Source organism: Cynocephalus volans, chromosome 8 (genome assembly GCF_027409185.1).
Source record: "Cynocephalus volans isolate mCynVol1 chromosome 8, mCynVol1.pri, whole genome shotgun sequence".
Classification (NCBI taxonomy): domain Eukaryota; kingdom Metazoa; phylum Chordata; class Mammalia; order Dermoptera; family Cynocephalidae; genus Cynocephalus; species Cynocephalus volans.
The window spans coordinates 144893245-144915290 of NC_084467.1; the positions used below are offsets into that span (position 1 = coordinate 144893245).

The 22046-nt window shown below is 32.2% G+C and overlaps 1 protein-coding gene across 2 annotated transcripts in view; it reads right to left on the bottom strand.

The window, feature by feature from the left end:
* The window catches only part of TRMT1L (tRNA methyltransferase 1 like), a 37671-nt gene that overhangs the window by 10202 nt on the left and 5423 nt on the right, over positions 1-22046 (bottom strand). For both annotated transcript variants that reach the window (XM_063104682.1, XM_063104681.1), the window contains exons 3-10: positions 20663-20776; positions 17562-17623; positions 15849-15978; positions 14328-14451; positions 13776-13855; positions 10096-10345; positions 9505-9717; positions 7986-8176 (exon numbers count right to left, since the gene is read on the bottom strand). In XM_063104682.1, coding sequence (XP_062960752.1) covers positions 7986-8176; positions 9505-9717; positions 10096-10345; positions 13776-13855; positions 14328-14451; positions 15849-15978; positions 17562-17623; positions 20663-20776 — 1164 coding nt within the window. The remainder of the gene's footprint in view (positions 1-7985; positions 8177-9504; positions 9718-10095; positions 10346-13775; positions 13856-14327; positions 14452-15848; positions 15979-17561; positions 17624-20662; positions 20777-22046) is intronic.

Genomic DNA, 22046 nt, shown 5'->3' on the forward strand with positions numbered 1-22046 from the left:
ATGATTAAATTTTGCATCCCTAAAACCAGAATTGGACATTATTAAAAAAGGAGCAATGAGAAAATATAAAATAACTGTTAGAAATAAACAAAATATGACAGAATTCAACAGGAGAGTTGAAAAATAAAAATAAAGGAATTATCCCATAAAGTAGAATTAAATATCAAAGAAATGAATAGTAGAGATTTTTTTTTTTTTAAAGTAGAGGATTAACCTAAAAAATCCAATATAACTAAAATGAGTTCCTGGAAGAGAGAACAGATATAATTTGAGAGGAGAAAACTGTTGAAGAAATACTACAAAAAAATTTCTTAGAGATGAAAAACTCAGGTTTCTGATTTAAAAGAACTCTGAGATTATCCAACACAATTAATTTAAAAAGATAAATTCATATACATATTATCACAAAATTATATCAGAATATTGGGTAAAGAAGAGATATCTTAAGAGTATTAGGAGATGAAGAAAATACACAGGGCTAGACATGAGAACAGCAGCAAACTTTTCACTGGAGGCTAGAAGACAATGGACATTTTGAGGAAAAACAACTTCCAAACTAGAATTCTGTAAGTAGCCTGTAATCCTTCTTAGGAAGCTACAGGAAATAGTGTTAACTCAAAATGAGGAAGTAAAGAAAGAAAATGGAAAAATACATAGAATCCAAGATATGAGACTTATCACAAAGAGAAAAACCAAAGAAAATATCTAGAATGATGGTTAAAAGGAAGCCCTTGCACAAAAAATGATTACATTATTTAATGTTGAATATACTAATTATCTTGATTTGAGCATTACATATTGCACACAGTTATTGATATTCAGTGCGGTAATAACCCACAGATATATACAGTCAATTATGTTTCAAAAAAAAGGAAGCCCTCAGCAGCTTAGAGCAGATCTAGAAAACAAAAACCCAAACTAAAATAGGAGGACTGTTTCCAGAGGTCTGAATTTGGAAACCCAAAATTACATGATGTGCTTAACCATACTTCAAGGAGCACTGAAATTATAGCAAAGACTTTAGGGATGGATTATTTTTAAAAAGCTAACAAAAAAGCATAGTAATTATTAATCTCAGAGTTACCAAAGAGTTATATAAGAAATGAACCATTATTATAGTATAATATACGGTTCATCTGTGTTGTAGCAGCCTTCTAAGATGAGCAGCAATGATCCCTGTCTCCTGATATTCATACCCTTGTATAATTCCCTCCCCCTAAGTGTGTATTAGATCTAGAAACATTTCTAATGACTGGAATATGGCAAAAAATGATGGCGTATTACTTCTGGGATCAGGCTACAAAAGATCTCTTCTGTCTTGCTTGCACTCTTTTTCTTTTTGGTTCTTCTTGCTTGCTCCTTCTGATGAAGCAAACTATCATGTTGTGAACTGATGTATGAGGTCTACATGACGAGAAACTGAGGGCACTTCTGGAATGGCCAGCAAGAGGCTGAAGTCTTTAGTCTAAAAACCTACAAGGACCTGGACCTGAATCCTGCCAAAATCCACATGAGTGGGCCTAAAAGCAGATCCTTCTTTAGTCAGGTCTTGAGATGATCACAGCACTGGCCAACACCTTCATTTGTGGCCTTGTGGAAGACCCTGAGCTAGTGAACCCAGCTAAGCCATGCCTAAATTCTTGACTCACAGAAACTATGAGATAAAAAATGTTGTTTTAAGCCATTAAGTTTTGATGTAATTTGTTACACAGCAATAGATAACTAATATAAATCTGTAAACAATACACACTTGTAAAAATGTAAACAATGAATAATGATTTAACCGAAAATGGAGAGAACAGCATGCATGTTACTGGATTGGTTTTAGAGGCCAAATACTCTTCTTCCATGGAAGGAAGTTAGAAGAAGTATAAACACGCTGTTTAGCAATATAAATGTAAACATTTGAAGAAACAGCTGTGAGATTTTAACTGGTTATTTTAACTAGGGCAGGAATCATTATTTTATTAGAAAGATTTATGGAACAATTTGACTTTATAAACTATGTATTTAAAATTGATAAAAATTCTGAATGAGATGACTTCTTTGAAGGACATACTCATTTATACTCTATACTTTCTGTATGATTGCAAGGAAAATGCAAAAACAAATTATATTGCTTTGTAGTCAATACTTATCAGGTCAAGAATTCTTTAAAATATTTGATTTAAAACAACAATGACAACATAAACTATGGTAGTAACAGAGTCCAAAATTATAAAGTAACATAAAGGACTTCTGATGGACATAGAAATATGTTAGATTTTTATAGATTCAGGATCAAATTTGGAAAGTGTGTATTTGAGTTTAGTTACTTGCTGATATTGTAAAACAACATGGTGATAGATGAAAGGATAAAAAAATTCAATGTAAGAAAGAATTGTCTCAATTTTTTTGTTGTTTTTGGTTTTGGTTTTGGGGTTTTTTTGTTTTTTGGCAGCTGGCTGGTAAGGGGATCCAAACCCTTGATCTTGGTGTTATCAACCAACTGAGCCAACCAGCCAGAATGACTCATAATTTTAAAAGCAAGAACAACATCAGTACTGGGGTATGAAGTGAAGTTGAGTATTCTTCTCATATTCTTTTTTTTTTTTTTAATTGAGGTGAAATTCACATAGCTGATGATAGATAACCTTTTAAATACTGGATATCTATTATTTCTTACATGAAGGAAAATTGAACAAAGAAAAAATAAAAAGGAAACCATAGGTCAGTAAACCAATTTCTTAGTTATTCAGGAGGACCAAAATGTTCTAAAGTCTCACCAAATATATTTATGAGACTTTATATTTTAAAAAGCCATAGTGAGTTCTATTATTCTTCTGATTCTGTTACCTTAAAAACAAGATTAGGATAGTGAACTGAGCATTTAAAACTGGCTGCTCTTCTTATTCCAAATCTTTAGACTTGATAGAAATGATATTTTTATGAATAATTCCTAATAAGTGCTAGAAAATAAGGTGAATCATCACACACCCGAAATTGTTCAGTATTTTCTGAAAGCTGAAAGTTGAGAGCTCACACTACCAGAGGGAAAGCACACAGAAGAGAACAGCTTCTAAAAACAGAAATAGCTGTAGGGGTTACTTGAACCTAAATGGCAAAGATGAATACAACCAGAGTGGCTCTAGGGCAACTGTTAAAGGGATTGGTTAGAAAACTGTATTTGAAACAGCTGATTATATTATTCCTTTAATCCCTGATTAGTGGATAACAGAAATATTTACCCACAGTTTGAAGTGATGCGAATGGGCTTAGGTTGGAGAAGCAAGATAGTGCCCCAAATTTGATGAAAAACATCTATCTACAGATCCAAGAAATTCAATGAGTACCAGATATGAAAAATACAAAGTGACCCACTCTAAGATACATCATAATCAAACTGCTGAAAACCACAAAGAGAATATCTTGAAAGCAGTAAGAGAAAAACAGCTTATCAAGCACAAGGGAACAATAATTTAATCAATGGCTCATATCTTATCAGAAGCAATGGAGGCCAGTTGGCAATGGAATGATGTCAAAGTGCTGAAAGAAAAAAAGCTGTCAAGTAATAATTCTACATCCAGCAAAACTATCCTTCCAAAAAGAAGGTAAAATAAAGACATTCCTAGATAAACAAAAACTGGGGCAATGAGTCATAGCAAATCTGCTCTATAAGAAATATTAAAGGAAGTTCTAAGCTGAAAGGAAATGATACAGAGAGTAACTTGAATCCAAAGGAAGGAATAAAGAGCACTGATAAGAAAATTATGTTGGTAACTATAACAAGAGTATATATGTGTAGGTATGTGTGTATTTTCTCTTTCCTTGTGTTAATTTCTTTGAAAATCATAAGATTATTTTAAAAAATAAATACTGCATTGTAGAGTTGGGTTTATGTAGATGTATTTAATATATGACAATAATAGCATAGGAAGGGGAAAGAAAAATAGAATTGTATTGGAGCAAAGTTGCTAGATTTTGCCAGACTTAAGTCAGTATCAACTGAAGTAGATCAAGATACTAAGTTAAAAGTATATATTGTAATCCCTAGAAAAATCTTCAGGAAGACAAATGAAAAATATATAGCTGAAAAATCAACAGAGGAGTTAATTAAAATGACAAACTAAAAAGATTTCTTTAATAAAAAAGAACAAAAACAATACGAAACATACATTTAAAAAACAGCAAAATGGCTGACACAAAGCCAAGCATTTCAATAATTACATTAAATGTGAATGGTCTAACACCCTCATCAAAAGTCAGAAATTATCAGACTGGATAAAAAAGCAAAAGCCAACAAGATACCTACAGACTGAAAGTAAAATATGAGAAAAAATATATTATGCAAAAAAAAAAAAATTTGCAAATAGTCACCACTGTAAGTGTTAACATCAGATAATATAGACTTTTAGACAAAATATCACTAGAGATAAACAGGGACACTTCATAACAATAAAAGGGCCAATACATGAGGAAAATATAACAATTATAAATTTATATGCATATTTTGAGAGATAAAATGATAGTTAAAGAAGACAGACTAAGGAGATCTAACATAGGCATATTAATATAAACGTAAGACAAATATCAAAATTAAATAAATATTTAAGAAAACTTCCCTGAAATAAAAGATTTGAAACTACATGTTGAATGTGTGCACCAGGATCTATGAAAATTGACCCTAAAAACATATACCTTAGTAAAGTTACTAGATTTAAAAAATAAAGATTTCTTTTGGGCATCTAGGCAAAATGATCATGTTACATATAAGGAAAAGTTACAATAATACTCAGTAATAGAAGACAATATAAGAACATCTACAAGGTACTCAAAGAAACTCTTTAAACTGTTTAAGTATAGAGGCTATTAACATGCTTAAACATGCAAAGAAAAGGTTTAAACATGAAAGAAACCAAGGAGTACAGTTGTCCTTTGGTATCCATGGGGGACTGCTTCTAGGACTCCTGCAAATACCAAAACCTGAGGATGCTCAAGTTCCTTATATAATGTAAAATGGCATAGTATTTGCATATAGCCTACATACATCCTCCCATACTTTAAATCAATCTCTAGATTACTTACAGTACCTAAGACAATATATGTGGGAACTTCAAAAAGTTCATGGAAAGTGAAATTAAGAGATAATACGAATCTTTCCATGAACTTTTTGAAGACCCCCCATCAATACTTGTGTAAATAGTTATGTAAATAGTTGTTATACTGCATTGTTTTTCTATCAGTATTTTTTTTTATTTTTAATTTTTCTCTAATATTTTCGATTCATGGTGGGTAGAATCCATAGATGTGGAACCCACAGATATGGAGGGCCAACTGTATTTTTCCCCTGAGCCCTATTGAGGAAGTTCAGAAAGTTAGATTTAGCCAACTAAGAGAAGATTAGAGAAATTATGGCAAAAAGACTGATGATGAGCACTGAATATATTTAATGTACAGATTATATTGGCAAAATAGGATGTAAATGTTACATACTCTTATAACATAGAAATGGTATAACAAACAAAAATTAGAATGGGAAAAACAGAAAATGGGAGGCTAATTATCTCATTTGTGATATCAAGGAGCCAAAGTATATTACTTAGGGCCGGCCGTGGCTCACTCGGTAGAGTGCGGTGCTGATAACACCAAGGCCCCGGGTTCGGATCCCATATACGGATGGCCGGTTCGCTCATTGGCTGAGTGTGGTGCTGACAACACCAAGTCAAGGGTTAAGATCCCCTTACCGGTCATCTTTAAAAATAAAAAAAATAAAAATAAATAAATATAAAAAAATAAACAGCAGAAAATGAATATTTAAAAAAAAAAACAAAAAAAAAAAAACAAAGTATATTACTTAAAATCGATAAATCCAAATTACAGAAATATATGCATATTCACTACTATAAAAGTTAAACATTAAGAAAGATATAAACAAACAATAACAATGAAGTACATGAACCAGTATCTTACATAAAAAAAAAAAAAAGGCAGAAAGAATATGAAAAAATAAAAAATACATAAGGGGAATATAACCACAGAAATAAAAAAATTGAAAGGAATCACTAGACACTACTTAGCTCAATCCCATATAAATAAAACAGAAATGGTACGTAATATTGCTAAACTTTAAGGAACAAATAATTCCAACACTAAACTGTTCCCAAGAACTGAAAAAAAGTAAAAAGTTCCAAATTATTATTATTATTATTATTATTATTATTATTATTTTTTTTTTTTTTGTCTTTTTCGTGACCGGCACTCAGCCAGTGAGTGCACCGGCCATTCCTATATAGGATCCGAACCCGCGGCGGGAGCGTCGCCGCGTTCCCAGCGCCGCACTCTCCCGAGTGCGCCACGGGCTCGGCCCCCAAATTATTTTTGAAGGGAGTGTAAATAGATATCAAATTCCAACTAAAATTATGCTAAAAAGTAAAATTAAATACCATCTCATTTATGAATATTGAAACAAAAAATCCTTAAGAAATTAGCAAATAGAATCCAGTAACATATTAAGAGAATACTTCCTGAGATAGTAGCTTATTTTTGGAAATCCAGGATGGTTCAATATTGGGAAATTTTATTATAATTCATCAAATTAATAGAGCTAAAGAGAAAAACCATATAATCATCTCCACAGATGCTGAAAATGCATATGACAAAATTTAACATCTTCATGAAATACAATAAAAGTGGAAATGAAGGATACTTCCTTAACAAGATAAATTAGAGGTATCTCAGATGAAAAGCCAATATCATGCTTAAATCAGAAAGCACTACATGGGACTAAAATAAGAAACATGACAGGATTCCCTCCATTACTACTGTCAATTAACACTGCACTAATGTACCTGAACAAACAAAAAGCATACTATGTTCGCAGGAAGCTTCAAGATCACAGTATCTATACTCCCTAATTTAACGTGACCAAAATAAAATTCCAAACTAGGTTATTTATTTACTTTTTTATTAAGGATTAAAAAAAAAAGATCCGATAACAGGAACACTCTGAAAACAAAGAGCTCTGAGGGACTGCCTTAACAGACATTAAACAACACTAAAAAGTCTTTGTAACCAAAATAGTGGGGTACAGGTTTATGAATAGATTTCCAGCCACTGGAACAGAACAGAAAATCCAGAAACAAACTCAAATACATGTGGAACTTTAGTATAAAATAATAAAGGTATTCTAAATCAGTGAAGAGGTTTTATTCAAATCAGTGAAGAGGTTTTATTCATAACCTACCTTGAATAACCTAGGAATAGGGAAGTTCTTTCAAACTATAGGGAAAAAATCAAGAGTGCATAAAAGTTTGGTTAACTTTACAGTAGCAACAAGAAAAAACTTCATGAAGATTAAAAAAAAATTGCAAATAGAAGTAAGAAAATGAGAAAAAATATTTGCAACTCACATAACAAGGGCTAAACACTAATCTATAAAAAATTCTTAAAACTTCATAATAAAAAACACCAAGAATCTAATAGAAAACAATGGGCAACAACTTCTATGTCCCAGCAAAGCAAACAGAAACAGCTTTATGAGGGCATGAGCACTACTTTTTCCTTGTATCCCCAGGCCTGGCATATAGTAGAGGCTCAATAAATGTTTATTGAATGAATTTTATACTGATGACTTTTCTATTCAGCTAGAAACATGAATATTATTTTTATAAAATTAATAATTTGTAACAGCCCAAAGAAGTAATCTGATTTATGGTCCTAAAATTAGTTGACAATGGAAACTAAGTTATTTCTAGATGTTTCAATAGAGGGCAGGGCTAGACAGCATAAATTATACAGCATGAGTAAATAACTTTAATAAACTCACACGAATGTCTTGTCTGTTGATGAAAGGAAATCCCGTATAGGAAATTACAAAGTTAGCACTGTAATATTTAAAATCAAAGGACAACAATATGTACAATTAGGGATGTGATAAAGGCTTATTCATTGGAGGCATATAGATAAATTAAACATAATATTCTGTCAAGAGGAACTTCTGAATTTACCTTCCACCATATTACCATCCTTCTGAAAAATTCTCTCTTCACACCACTGACAATGGATCAGGTACTGAATCTTCTTGGCTGTTTCATCTGCTGAAGTAGGTCCCCTCAAAACTCTCACAACTACCAACACAAAATGTTCCAGAGCCACTGCAAACAGTACTTCTATGCCTTTGTTGCATCGGGCTGCAGCTCTATAAAAAATTTTTAAAAGTTATTTTGGGGGCTTATTATTTTCTTCTAATTGGCATTATATTGACAATACTAACCTAGACAGTAAACTATGATGGGTAGGTTATGGAAAATCAAGGAAAATGTAATTCTCAGTAGCAGTGCTTTTAAAAGACCATTACAGTAACTTTTACACAAATTGAAATACAGAAAATAAAGGATCCCTGGCACAGTCTTCAGTCTCCAGACATTTTTCTTTATGATATCCTTTCAATAGGACCATATTCTCTGGTTTTCAGTGTCGCTTTGTTTCTTGTCATTACCACCACTTTTCTTCCTTTTTATGTTTTTTTTTTTTAATAAAAGCTTCTTCCAAACAATGTATGTTTTTATATGCTAGTTGCTGAATATTTAGTGAAAAATAAATAGTCAAAGTCCTTTCCACCATTAATTTTTACAGACTTTTTTGGATTAAGTTCTGCCAGATATACCATGTAGGTAGTCATATCCCTCTGCAGTCATATACTAAATTTAGTTCATACATATTAATTTGAATTTGTTGATGTTACATTATAAATATTTTTATGTATGTGCAGTAGGTCCCTGGCACATGCAAACTGAGCTTCAGAGTTTTCAGTTAATTAGGAATAACCCTGAAGGTCTATGAAGTCTAATAATCTGTATTTATGCTGAGGTAGAATTTCAGTCCAAATGCTATAAAACTAGTGTTCAGGCTAGTGAGTGAGCTGACTGATTATCTATGATCTATACTCTCAATTTCCATTTATATTATATTACTCTTCTAGCATAATATTCTGCATATAATAGGTACTCAAAAAGTCTTCTTTTTTTCAACTGTTTAGAAATCCTGGTGAGAAACAGAGAGAACTTCTTGTTTTGTAAGTAAAATCGTTTTGCAGAATAACGTTTACAATCAATCATTTTGTTCAAACTATATAAAGAAGGTAATATGAAATGGATATAAGATAAATGTTTCTAAATCTAAAAACAATTTTTGCTTTTTATGTTGCTATCCCTTATCTATGCTATGTTACTGAAATAAACTGATTTGAAATTAACTTTCACTTTAATCTTCTTTCTTATTACTTTATTTTAATAACATTTAAAATAATTTTAATAACATTTCAAGTTGGAGAATAAATAGAATACTTCAGACATAAGCTTTTAAATAAAATTCTAACAGATACAACATAAGATTTAAAAAATCAAGTTTATAGATAAGGAATACAGAAATTATACTTCATGCCTATTTTGAAAAATAAGATAAGCACTACTATCTCTTTTTATCATATATCAAAACATACTAGGTACACTGTTGGCAATTTGGTACCTTGCCACTGCAGCTACAACAATTCTGGCTGCTAGTTCCTTGTAATATTCAGTTCGGACAATGTTACATCCGTAGTGACGCCGGGCAACATGTTGTGCCTTGGCATATAAAGAACTGATATCTGTAGAAGTCACTGACACTATGCCAAGGTTTCTTATATTTCTGAATGCAGAATCTAGATAGTTCACTGATGTTCCGAAAGGGTCTAGGTGTCTAAATCAGAAAAAATATAATAGTTAAATTCATATTAGTAACCAAAATTATACCACTCTAATTATTTCTAATGATAAAATTCCATGGATTCAAAAGCACTTTGCAAATCTATTTTAAAATACATAATTCTGTTTTTTAAAGTAAGTAATTAAAATGATTATATGATACATTAGCCATGTAAAAATAAATCAGGCTTAGAGGAAAAGTGTCATGCTCAGGCAATTTATTTCAAATGCTAGAAAATTTTCTTATTGTATATCTTAAACCCCTGTCAAAAAGCTGTATTAATTTAAATAAATAACAAATTATCTTAATTTTTAATCCCCCCTAAATTCCAGATAAGTTTAGAAAGTGACACAGCAAATCTTTTTCACTTACATGAAATCAAAAGATCTCAAATGCATCAGTACATTGGCATCCATTTTGGTCACCTTAATATTACCAAGGTTTTCTTCTCCTTCTTTGAGAATATTATCACTCTCTTCCATTTCCTTACCGTCCACCATGACTTTCAATTTGTTTAAATGGCAGTTTTCCTGAATCAATGTCACAGAGTTTTCATTCAAGTCGTTAATTGTAACTTTGACTGCATTTCCAAGATGTTTTGCCCATTGCAATCCCATGATCCCTTAGGAGAAAAAGGGAGGAAAATGTGTTTATTTATTTATTTACTTCCTTTTTTTTTTATTGTAGTAAAACATATATAACATGAGGATTGCCATTATTGTAGTAAAACATATATAACATGAGGATTGCCATTTTAAGCATTTTTAAACATACTATTGTGTAGAATTACATTTACAATGCTGTGTAAAATGAGTTTTTAAATTGTAATAAAGAATAAAAACAGTAAAATAAAAAATATAATTTTATAACAAAAAAGTTGTTTCAAAATCTTAATATTTTCTTTTCTTTTTTTTTTTTTTTTTGGCTTTTCTTGATTTTTTTTTTAAGTTTTATTTTGTCGATATACATTGTGGCTGATTATTGCTCCCCATCACCAAAACCTCCCTCCCTTTTCCCTCCCCCCTCCCCCCCAACAATGTCCTTTCTGTTTGCTTGTCGTATCAACTTCAAGTAGTTGTGGTTGTTATATCTTCTCCCCCCCCCCGTTTTTGTGTGTGTGTGTGTGTGTGTGAATTTATATATTAATTTTTAGCTCCCACCAATAAGTGAGAACATGTGGTATTTCTCTTTCTGTGCCTGACTTGTTTCACTTAATATAATTCTCTAGATCCATCCATGTTGTTGCAAATGGCAGTATTTCATTCGTTTTTATAGCTGAGTAGTATTCCATTGTGTAGATGTACCACATTTTCCGTATCCACTCATCTGATGATGGACATTTGGGCTGGTTCCAACTCTTGGCTATTGTAAAGAGTGCTACTTTCTCACTACAAAGCTTCTCAAAAAAAGTTACCATAAAAATGTCTAACAAATTTTCATTAATACTTCTTATAAGACTTTTTATCATGCTTGTTCAAAGAAAATCTCTATGTATGTTTTTTATTTTGTGGAACAGGTGGTTGCTGTTTGTTGCTTTCTTTTTCTTACAATGGAATACATTTTTTATTTTGGAAATAAAATCTTAAAGAGAAACCCAGTATACAATATGAATAAGAGTGGTGTTACTCCACTTGATGGGAGAACGGGAAGTCAGATCTCCTTGTGCTCAAGTTTACCTTCATGCATCAAAATACAAAAAACAACTTTTCTAGACCAACACTTTTCAAACACTACCCAACAGAACCATTGTGAATTAAAAAGAACAACTCTGTATATGTCAGCAAATGATCAAGAAGAATTTGCACTATGAAAGCCCCTTCTAACAGGCTTTCCACACCTACTAGATTAGAGTCATAAAGGATACTCATTTACAAAATGGGAGATGGTGATACAGCTGAGATGATATGGATTAGAAAATCCCCTATGTATGAGAAATATTGACAATCTCCTATATACATGTACCTCATAAATGGAAAAAATCGATATCTACTCTATGTTATGGACTGTAGACATTTTTTTTTTTTCATATTCTCACAACAAGCATGTGAGGTAAGTTCTAAGATCCTCATCTTAGGGACAGCAAAACATGCAAAATGATTGCTACAAACCAATATAAGTATGTTTACAAAGGCACATTAAAAAGAAAAGGCTGAAAAGATCTTCCTTAGACATTAATTTTAGTGATTTCAGATTTTAAAAAAGAGTAAAGAAAAATGGTGTATGAGGGAAAACACTGGGAAATAAATTTGGAAAAGCAGGTTGGGATCAGATTATGAAGGATATTAAATTGCAGCCTGAGAAGACTGGACTCTAGGGAAAAAAGATGCACGACTTTTTCTGATTGAGAAGTAACTATCAATATAGTGCTTCAAAGGAAAGACTGGTTGGTAAAGTAGCATGCAACATAAATTGGAGAGAAGAGAAATGACTGGAAGCAAAGGTACCAGTTAGAGACTACTGCAATAAACTTGCCATTAAATCATTAAATTGCTGGATATGGAATGGAAAAGAAATGTGAGTTATATTAAAAAAGAAAAATTAGAACAGACGTCATAGCTGAGTCAATGTGGGGACAGTGAAGGGAAAAAGAATAGTAAAAAAAAGATCCAAATTTCAATTCTAAGTGGCTCAGAGATCATCACCTTAGAAGCATCACCTCATCATCTTTACCATATTGACACTGAGGCATTACTAATGATGATGATAATAATAGTAATAATACAATGATGGTACCTAATACTTGTACAGAATTTGTTATTTGTCAGGTACTTAACATGTATTAATTACTTTACATGTATTAATTTCCTTAAATCATCACATGACAGTAAGATGGATACTAGTGTTCCCCCCCTGCCCCTTGTTCAGAGGAGCAAATTGAGGCACAAGGTGTAATTTCCTCTGGTCATACAGCTAGCATGTGATGAAGCTAGTACTTGAACCCAGGCAGTGTGGCTCCACAGTCCATGCTTTTAACTGCTACTTTTCCCTGAGGAGAGGAATTTACTAAGGAGAGTTAACTCATTCTTTCACCCTTTTAGTACAAGCCTCCCAAGAGTACACTCCTATAATCTTTACAAAAAAAGGCTTGGACTGGGTACAAGTGGAGTTTTAGAAATTTTCTACTGTTTCTATTATCTTTCCTCTACTGTTGAGTTCTTTTGGGAAAAATGTTCTAAATCTTTAAAATTTCACCTTACTTCATCGCCTAAAGACTAGGCAATGATCATCACAACACACAAAAAAATGATGATGAGATACCAGGTGCTTCCCAACTGCAGTAAGTATTCTTGCAAAAAAAACCCCAAAACAAAAAACCTATCTGAATCTGATCAAACTACCAATTTACAAAAATACAGAAAAGAGAGGAACATGTTATATAAGCCTTGGTGGTACAATCAGCAAAAATCTAGCCTCTGGAAAACTATACATGTCAAACAACCTGTTACGTCAACAAATAATTACCACGCACACATGCACACACACACAGAATGACAGAAGGGAACATGAACTAAAAAGAGACTTAAGAGACATATCAAACAATAAATTGGTAGTCTTTGTTTGGATTTTGATTTGAATTTTTAAAAATATTATGAGATAATTGGGCATATCTTGATTTTTTAGTTGATATTAAAGAATCATTCTTAATATTTTTAAGTGTGATAATGGTAGTGTGGTTTTATTTTTTAAGTCCTAATCTTTTAGCAATCCAACTGAAATATTTACAGATGAAATGATATATCCGTGATTTGTTTCAAATTAATAGAATAGAGGGACTAGGGTATGAGGTATGGGGATATAGATAAAGTAAGACTGAGCATGAGTTGATAATTTTGGAAGTGGGTGATGAATACACAGGGATTCATTTATTATATTTTTAACTTTTGTATATATTTGAAATTTTTAAACAATAAAAAAATAAAAATAATTTCACCTTGAATCAATTTTTTTTTACATCAAAATATTCTGCTGGTTATTCATATAAATTTTCTAAGAAAAGATACTGTACAAATCTGATAAATAAAATGGGGTTTCAAAAAAGAGTCCTTACTTACCAGTAGCTCCAAAAGCATCTAGACATTCCAAAGGTTTTCGTTCCTCAGCCAAAGCAGCCAATGTACAGAATATTAGCTGCCTAGAAGGAAGAGATAATCTGAAATAATTTTACTCTACCATGGCTTTATCGTTCTAGACTTTATTTAAGAATAGTGAGAACTGGGGTTTCCAGTTACTGTACAAACTATTATGAAAAGAGAGCTAATAATATATTCCCAATTTAATAGTACAAGAACTAAAACTTTGTGATGTTAAACTATGAATCTAATTGGGTTCTATTAACAGGCATTTACTTACTTATTTATTTATAAATAAAACTTGCCCACGAAAGCCTGTTCAATAATTATACAAAGTTACGCCTATTTTCATCTCTGATAAAGAAACTGGTTTGGTGGCAAAAAAGAAACAATCATTCTGACAAAATGTTAAAATAGATGACTTTCATTCTGTACCTAGTTTTAAGTTTTAATATATTAGCACATAAAGGTTAAGAGAAGTTACATTTGTAATTATTTGAAACATCCCATAACCCTATTTTCAATTTATCTTACCGATTTAGTTTCATTTTGGGATTAAAATAGGAATCTGTTTTCTGAGGTATAGAATAGTTAGGACAAACTTGTACATCCGTGTCTGCCTCTTTCAAAATTTCATTAGATGGTTTAGCAGTAGAAGCTAAGATAGGAAAAAAAAAAAAAGAAAAAAAGATTTCCAAGGAAACAAAATAATTCTAAACATCTAAAACAATATACATTTTGAAAAGTAAGTTTATATTATTTTGAGTTAATGTAAACCTGGAGAAATGTAAAAGAAAACCCCTCAAAACTGATTTATTCAGAACTGCCTCTAAAAAGGAGTAGCACTCAGTTAAGTATGTGGTGAATGAAAGTTTATTAAGTTAAAATCTTGACTGCCTAGCAGATCAATACATCTGTACTATTATTCCTAAGAATGATCACCCTATGATAGCATAAAATCCTAAATACTTTTATGACTCAATGAACACTACATTGTGTTTATATAGGCTGGCTGCTAAATATATTTTATTGTGATCTAATTGTTAGAAAATAAGTATCTGGTTGCATTCCACTAGCCAACATTGCTAAGAATCACTATCAATTCCTGAAAATGCTAGACTTCAGAAAACTTTCTCATAATTTTAAATCACAAATTACCTTCAAATGGCTATAGAGTAGTAAAAAAAAAAAGATTCTGCATTTAATATACATTGGAATCATTTAGCTATAAACTCAAATGAAATAATGATGTGTATATATGTGTATATGTTCAAATATTTAAGAAATGAAACATACATAACGTGTGTGGAAAAATAATTGAGAAACTTTATGTTTGGATTTCTTGATATTACAATTAGAATGTTAACTAAATGGCAACCATATTTCTCCTTCTACAATGCCAAATAATGGTAACCTTTCCTAGTGTTGTGTTATATATTCTTCCATGCTCACTGAAGAGGCATATCACATATCTCACAATATCAGTCTTTCTCAAACCAGGTTCTGTGAATTGAAAAAATTCCATTTTTTTTCAATACTGAAAAGAATGGTACATAGTACCATTGTAGAAGTATAGGAAAGAAGTGAATAATTACATACACTGGATGCTTTAGGACATAAGGTCTTAATTTAATTCTTGAGAAGGGCTTCCTAAGCAGTAACAAGGTATTAATGACTTCATATCACTCAGGATAATAAATAGTCTTTATTTCACTCTACATCCTTTTCCCAGTGTTTTTCAACAATAAGTATAAATGTAGTTATTGGCGTAAAAGTTATTAGGAATATAATTCTATAATCTTTCATTAAAATACCTATATTTACTTGAGGTGTCACTTTTTTCTTCATCACTTATTAAATATATCTGTTAAGTTGAGAAAATTTGAATGTTATTGGAAACCTCAAAGAAAGAAAATAAAACCTAACGTAATAAATTAGTATGAAGTAAATTATTTGGCTCAATCAGTGCATTTTAAATTCCTAATCTGAAACAAATAACTGGACCATTATTTAAGGATTTACTTTTTGATATGTTAATGAGATTGCTCAACTTACCAGCAATATACCTGGATTTAGTCTCTCCTTTATTCATATGGCGCCTAACATGTCCTAGCATATCAGTCCTTCTGGTGATTGTTGCTGAACAAATGATACAATGATAATGGGCGCCCATTTTACTGGATATCTATCAACCAGAGAATTTAAATTAAGTTACTAAGACAATGAAATAGAAGTTTAAGATTCTAAATTTGAGTATGTTAATGTGTCTTCAATTTAATGGTATAGAAGTTATTAATTTTGCTAAGTGACTCTGAAAGGATCTTAACTTCCTTACCTATACTTACATATGCTTCTTAATCTTACTTCACAATAGACCACAAGTTTAATTTCCTAGTTTTTCCCCATTCATTCTAATCAGCAAATAACTATATATATTATATTTTCTATAAGCTGCATTTATAAATAGTGTAATGTTAGCAGTTATCATGTTTAGCAACTGGCTCCTCAGGAAAATAAAGCTCTGATTTGTAGTATTTGCAGATTTCTTTGCTATAAATTCTCTACCACGGCCAATTTTCAAGCTACAATTGCGATAGATATTAAGCTACCAAGTGACATCACTGAATGTGAGTTTTGGAAGAGATGTGCAGTATCATACCACTATGGAGCATTACTATGCAGATATAATAGATGTCAATAACCATAAGCATACAGTTAACAGTAAAAAGTAGTAAAATAATTAGGAGTGTTGAGTTTTGAATATTCATTACCTTTGTTTTTCTAATATAACTTATTCAATTTTAGGTTTATACAATTTAATTTTTAATGATGGCCATATTTAACAATCAGCTCATAAGATTCTGAAAATCTGAGCCAGCTCCAGCACCCAAGTGAATGTTAGGGACATAATGAGAAGTCTGTTTTTCCAAGTAAAAAAATCTCATTTCATAATTTCTCATTTAGCTGAGAACAAAACTACTAGTCCAGTGGTTCTTTCCCAGTTTTGATGCATTTTACTCTTAGTGCTGTGCTACCTCCCATTTACTTGGGATCTTATAGCAAGTAAAGAATAGTCAAGAAATTACACAGGGTCCCTTATGGTACTATGGTTATCATATTCAAAATATCTTGGATTGTCCCGACTACTGCCTAAGGAACACATTCATCCCAGCATTTTACTGTTTTTAGTGACCCAAAAGGAAAATTAATAATGAGGACTCATTAAGTTAACATACATTCAGGATAGTGTCAATATTTTAAAAATTTTATAGTTTGTATAGTTTGTACTCCTCTTAGGTCAAATCTATCCTAAAAATAAACACATTATTTTTTAAAAAATTAACATTTCAGAAAGTTTGTTGTTCTAGCAAATTAAACTTAAAAGGAAGAACATGGGGAGGATGAATATGAAGTTGAAACATACTAAATCACAGAAATTGAAGCTTCTATTACATAATCAAAATTTATTTTAAAAGAAAAAATTATTCTCTATTTAAATTCTTCATTCCATAATTAGTAATTGAGTTTATTTTCATTTTGAACATGAAAGCAATTTATCTGACTGAAATCAAAAACCGTAAAATGAGAAGTTCAATACAGCAATACTTTTTTTCATATACTTCATATTTTTCCTATTATGATCATCTGAAAGGACTCAGATACAGAATTTTAAAGTAAACCACACTGCTGAACATGCATGCAAGTAAAAATTGCTCTTTCTTTAAAGAGGACTAAATTTAAAAATAAAAAAATCTAATATCTGATTACCTGTTCTCCAATGTTTGGTTTCACTGGTCGACAAGGTAAGTGACAGATGCACATCCTGTAACCTAGAAGAATAGCTAGTTGTCATATCACTGTTCATTAAATATTTAATTATCATTAAAAATTATAAGCAATTTTTATCAGAATTGGGATTATCCTTATGTTTATGTCATAATGAATTTACTTGAATGAGATTGCTTTAGGTTTTATAGATATGATATATATATGTATGTATGTATATATATTAACAAATACAGGAGATCCAAGTTCAAATTCTGGTTGTGCCATGACTATCTGTTTTATCTTGGATTAGCCATTTAGCTTCTTTGGGACTCAGCTTTATCATCTAGTCTCTGCCACTTTAACTTTTTCTTAGGTTTCATCTTCTTTGTCTCATGCTATATTTGCCATTACACAGACTTTTCTTCATCTGTGATATGGCGCCATCTTGGTGCTCTTCCCACCCATCTTAATCTTCTTTACAGATCCTCTTCCTTCTCTCATACCCTAAAATGTAGATACTTCTTAGGCTCGGTCGGCTATGTGACTTTTTTCTCATTTCTTTGGTAACTTAAACTCCTTTCATGATTCCAATTATCTCTTCTATGAGAAAGAGTCCCAAATTATAGCTCTAGTTAATAATTCATTCCTGAGAGCTATATCCCTATTTCTAACTGTCTATTAAGGATCTATGACTGGTCAGCATCTCAAAACCTACTTGTCAAGACTAAATTTATCATTTCCTCTTGAACAGGCCTGTTTACTTTTTTTATGAATGATAATGTCTTACAGTCACTCCTAACTCAAACTATGTAAGTCATCTCTAACTCCTTTTCTATTTCACTTTACATCCAACCATTTTTCTTACTCTATATGTTGAAGTGCCCCAGGACTCAGCCCTGAATGACTTCTTTTTCCATCAACATGTACTCGTATGGTTATCTCATCCAGTCTTACAGCTTTAAATACCATCTGCATTCTGATAACTCCTAAATATATATCTCTAGCTCCACCTCTCCCGGAAATTCCATATTTATATAGCCTATAGACTACCTGACATCTCCACTTAGATGCATCTCAACTTTGACATGCCTAAGTCTGAGATCCTGGCCTGCTTCCCCACACCTGGTCCTAATGCAGTCTTCCTCTGAACTATAAAGAACAATTTCATTTTTCTAGTTGCTCAAATCCCAAACCCAAGCATTCTTGGCTCTCTTTCTATCACATCTCATATCTGTTCCTTCAGCAGATCTTGCTGCTTCCACCTTCAACGTATTTGCCAACTACTTTGAAGCCTGCTCACCACAAGACAAAAATTATCATATCTTCACCATCTCCCAAATCATTACCATGTGAAAGAACCTAACAGCTTTTCGTACAGGAGAGAATCCATATCCATGGATAAGTAAAGAAGTATCACAAGCCATTTAAAAGAGAATAACTTGGAAGAGGGAAACTAAACCTAATGGTAAACAATGGCCTTAATAAAGAATATAAAAGAGACCTTTTAAATTGAGACCTTTCTTTTTTGACAATAAGTCAATATGATTTACTATACATTCTTAGATATAACTAAACTTCAAAGACAGATGCCCCTGAATTAGTCTCTAATCCCCTTTCCCTAAATAACTAGTGATAATCTTTTACCAGTCCTGCTAAGAAAACAGTTCTGGCATAGTTCAGGCTTTTCCGGGTGTTTCATACTAGTTGTTTCTTCCAGTTAGGTTGAAACTCTACACAACCACATTTAACAATTTCTATTTTCACATAATCACATTCAAATATAAATTAAGATTGATATTTAGGGTTATTTTTTTGAGGGAGAACTGTTTTATCAATATGTAATGTTATAAAATCTTCCCTATATATTACTGATTTCATTAGTAGTTTATTACGGAAATACTTCCAAATTAGCTGGTGTATACCTAATGTACTCTTCTCAATGGCTGCATAATATTTCACAGCATGTATGTACCATAATTTATCCAACCACCCCTTTTATTTTAATCTCAAGTTTTCGTCACTAAGTACATGCTGTAATGAATATCCTTGTACATCCATCCTTGTTTATTGTGATTCTTTTACTTCCATGGCACTCCGAGAAGAGGAACTGCCTGGTGGATAGATACATGTACTTTAAATTTTAAAAGATGTTGCCAGATTTTTTTCCCAAAAATGTATAATGATTAACATAATTTGGGCCGACCCTGTGGCTCACTCGGGAGAGTGCGCCACGGGGAGCGCAGCGGCGCTCCCACCGCGGGTTCGGATCCTATATATAGGGATGGCTGGTGTGCTCACTGGCTGAGTGCAGAGCGGGCGACACCAAGCCAAGGGTTGCGATCCCCTTACTGTACGTGCGCGCGCGCGCGCGCGCGCACACACACACACACACACACACACACACAATTAACATAATTCACTATGTCTTTAACTTGACAAGATCTCATTTTTTTGTCCTTCAACTTTATTCTTTTCTTCATGAATCCTCTTGTTAAATTTATTCCACCAAATTATGTTATTTTTATCATCATTATAATTGGTGTACTTTTTTCTAATTTCCATTGATCTATAGTAGAGAAAGGTTACTGAATATAAGATAAATATTCAGAAAGGCTACTATTTCTGAATATTTATCTTATATTTCACCACCATTCTGAATACTCTTAACTCTAGTAGTTTTTTAAGCTATCAGCAGAAGAAAAAATATTGTCCTCTCTTTTCCAATATTCATACTGATTATTTTGTTTTACTACATTTACTATACCTTCAAAAATATGTGTAAAATAGTAGTTGTTCTACTACAAAAGGAAGAGTATAACTTTATAAAACATTGTTCTATAAGCAACAGGGACTCTCAGGGCCAGAGTACCCAATACAGAACAAACGCTTAATAAATGTTTGCTGAACTAAACTATTTGTGTCATATATATCTATTGCCTACAGAGCTATATGACATTTTATTAAATACATTAAAAGTGGGAGCATTAAATCCCTCATAATTTTAAACTAAAAATATTTGATTAGACTCACAACAAAATTCCAAAACTGGTAAATGTCAAATTTCATGTACAATGCTTTTTAGCAAGCACGAAAATACTAACCTTCAAATTCAACTGAGACTTTCCAGTGTAAATTCTGAAGGTGACGACGAAGCTTATGGCTATTACAAGCTCTGAATTTTTCCTTAGGGCATAATGGACAAGTCTGCTTGTTTCCTTTAAAAGAAAAAAGAACCAACAAAGCATAGAATATACTAGCCTGGATTCAGCTACAAAAGAGGTGACAGAGGATTCTTCCACACTTCCCTCTGACTTCTTAGATAAGATCTATCTTAACTTTAAGGAGCAGTCATTATTCCTGACTCAGGAGTAGTTAATAATTTATAGCACATGATCAGTGATTTTTTTTTACCCTAAAACTTTTCTCTCTGTGGCTAGCTGATGTCCTGTTTCCACTGGAAACAGACTCAAAGTTGAAGATGTGATAAACTGTATGATATCCTTCCAGCCAAACTGCCTACCACAGAAAGCATCCCTCTGTACTTTGGACAGGGGAAAGGACTATTCTAATCACACTCACAGAATGATAAGGGCTAGGCAGAGAGCATAAGTATCTGCTGTGGTATTCCTCTATATCCTGGCAGCAACAAAAACAGTTAACTTGTAGAGTTAGTAAAATGGAAGAAGGAAGTGGAAGGAATAGATGGGATCCAACATAATTGCTATCCTGAGACTATGGGAATGGTTAGTCTACTACTATATCTGATTACTGAATTTATAACTTCTTCCTTCTTTATTAGCATATTCCCCCAAAAGAATACAGACCATCAAAACCGAGTCTTATTTAATTAGAAATGAACATATCTCAATAAAAACTTTAATAGTGTAGAAAAGAATTAAAATCTCAAATTTTCAGATTTAAAGCAATAACATACAGAAATAATAAAAAAAACTCATTTAAGATATTTAATACAACAAATACCTTTCACATATATCACAATGCAAGTGTAGGTACAATCTATTTTTTTTATATATACTGCCTACTTCAAAAAACTATGAGGTGATCTTGAGGATGGAAACCAAGCACTAAGAATAGCAGAGCAGAAAAAGAAGAGCATGGGGCATTGGTGACATTGTGAAACTCTTGTAGAAGTCCTACATTGCCTGTTTTGGGACTTCTTTTACATGAGAGAGTATTAACCTCCATATTAATCAGGACATTGTTTTTAGGGATCTGTTACTCATAGCCAAATGCAATTCCTAACTTAGAATATACAACCCTTATAATATCCATGTGATTGTAATGTCCTTGAGGAGTTACAAAGTAATTTATTCCCAACAGCACATTGGCACATAGAAGGCTATCAATTTCCTGAAGAGAAAAATTTTAAAGGGCTTCAGCCACACACCCCTGACTTCTACATCCGGCCCAGCAACTACTGAGCCACTGCTGGAGGCCCCCTGGTCTTCCCTGCTGGAATGAGAG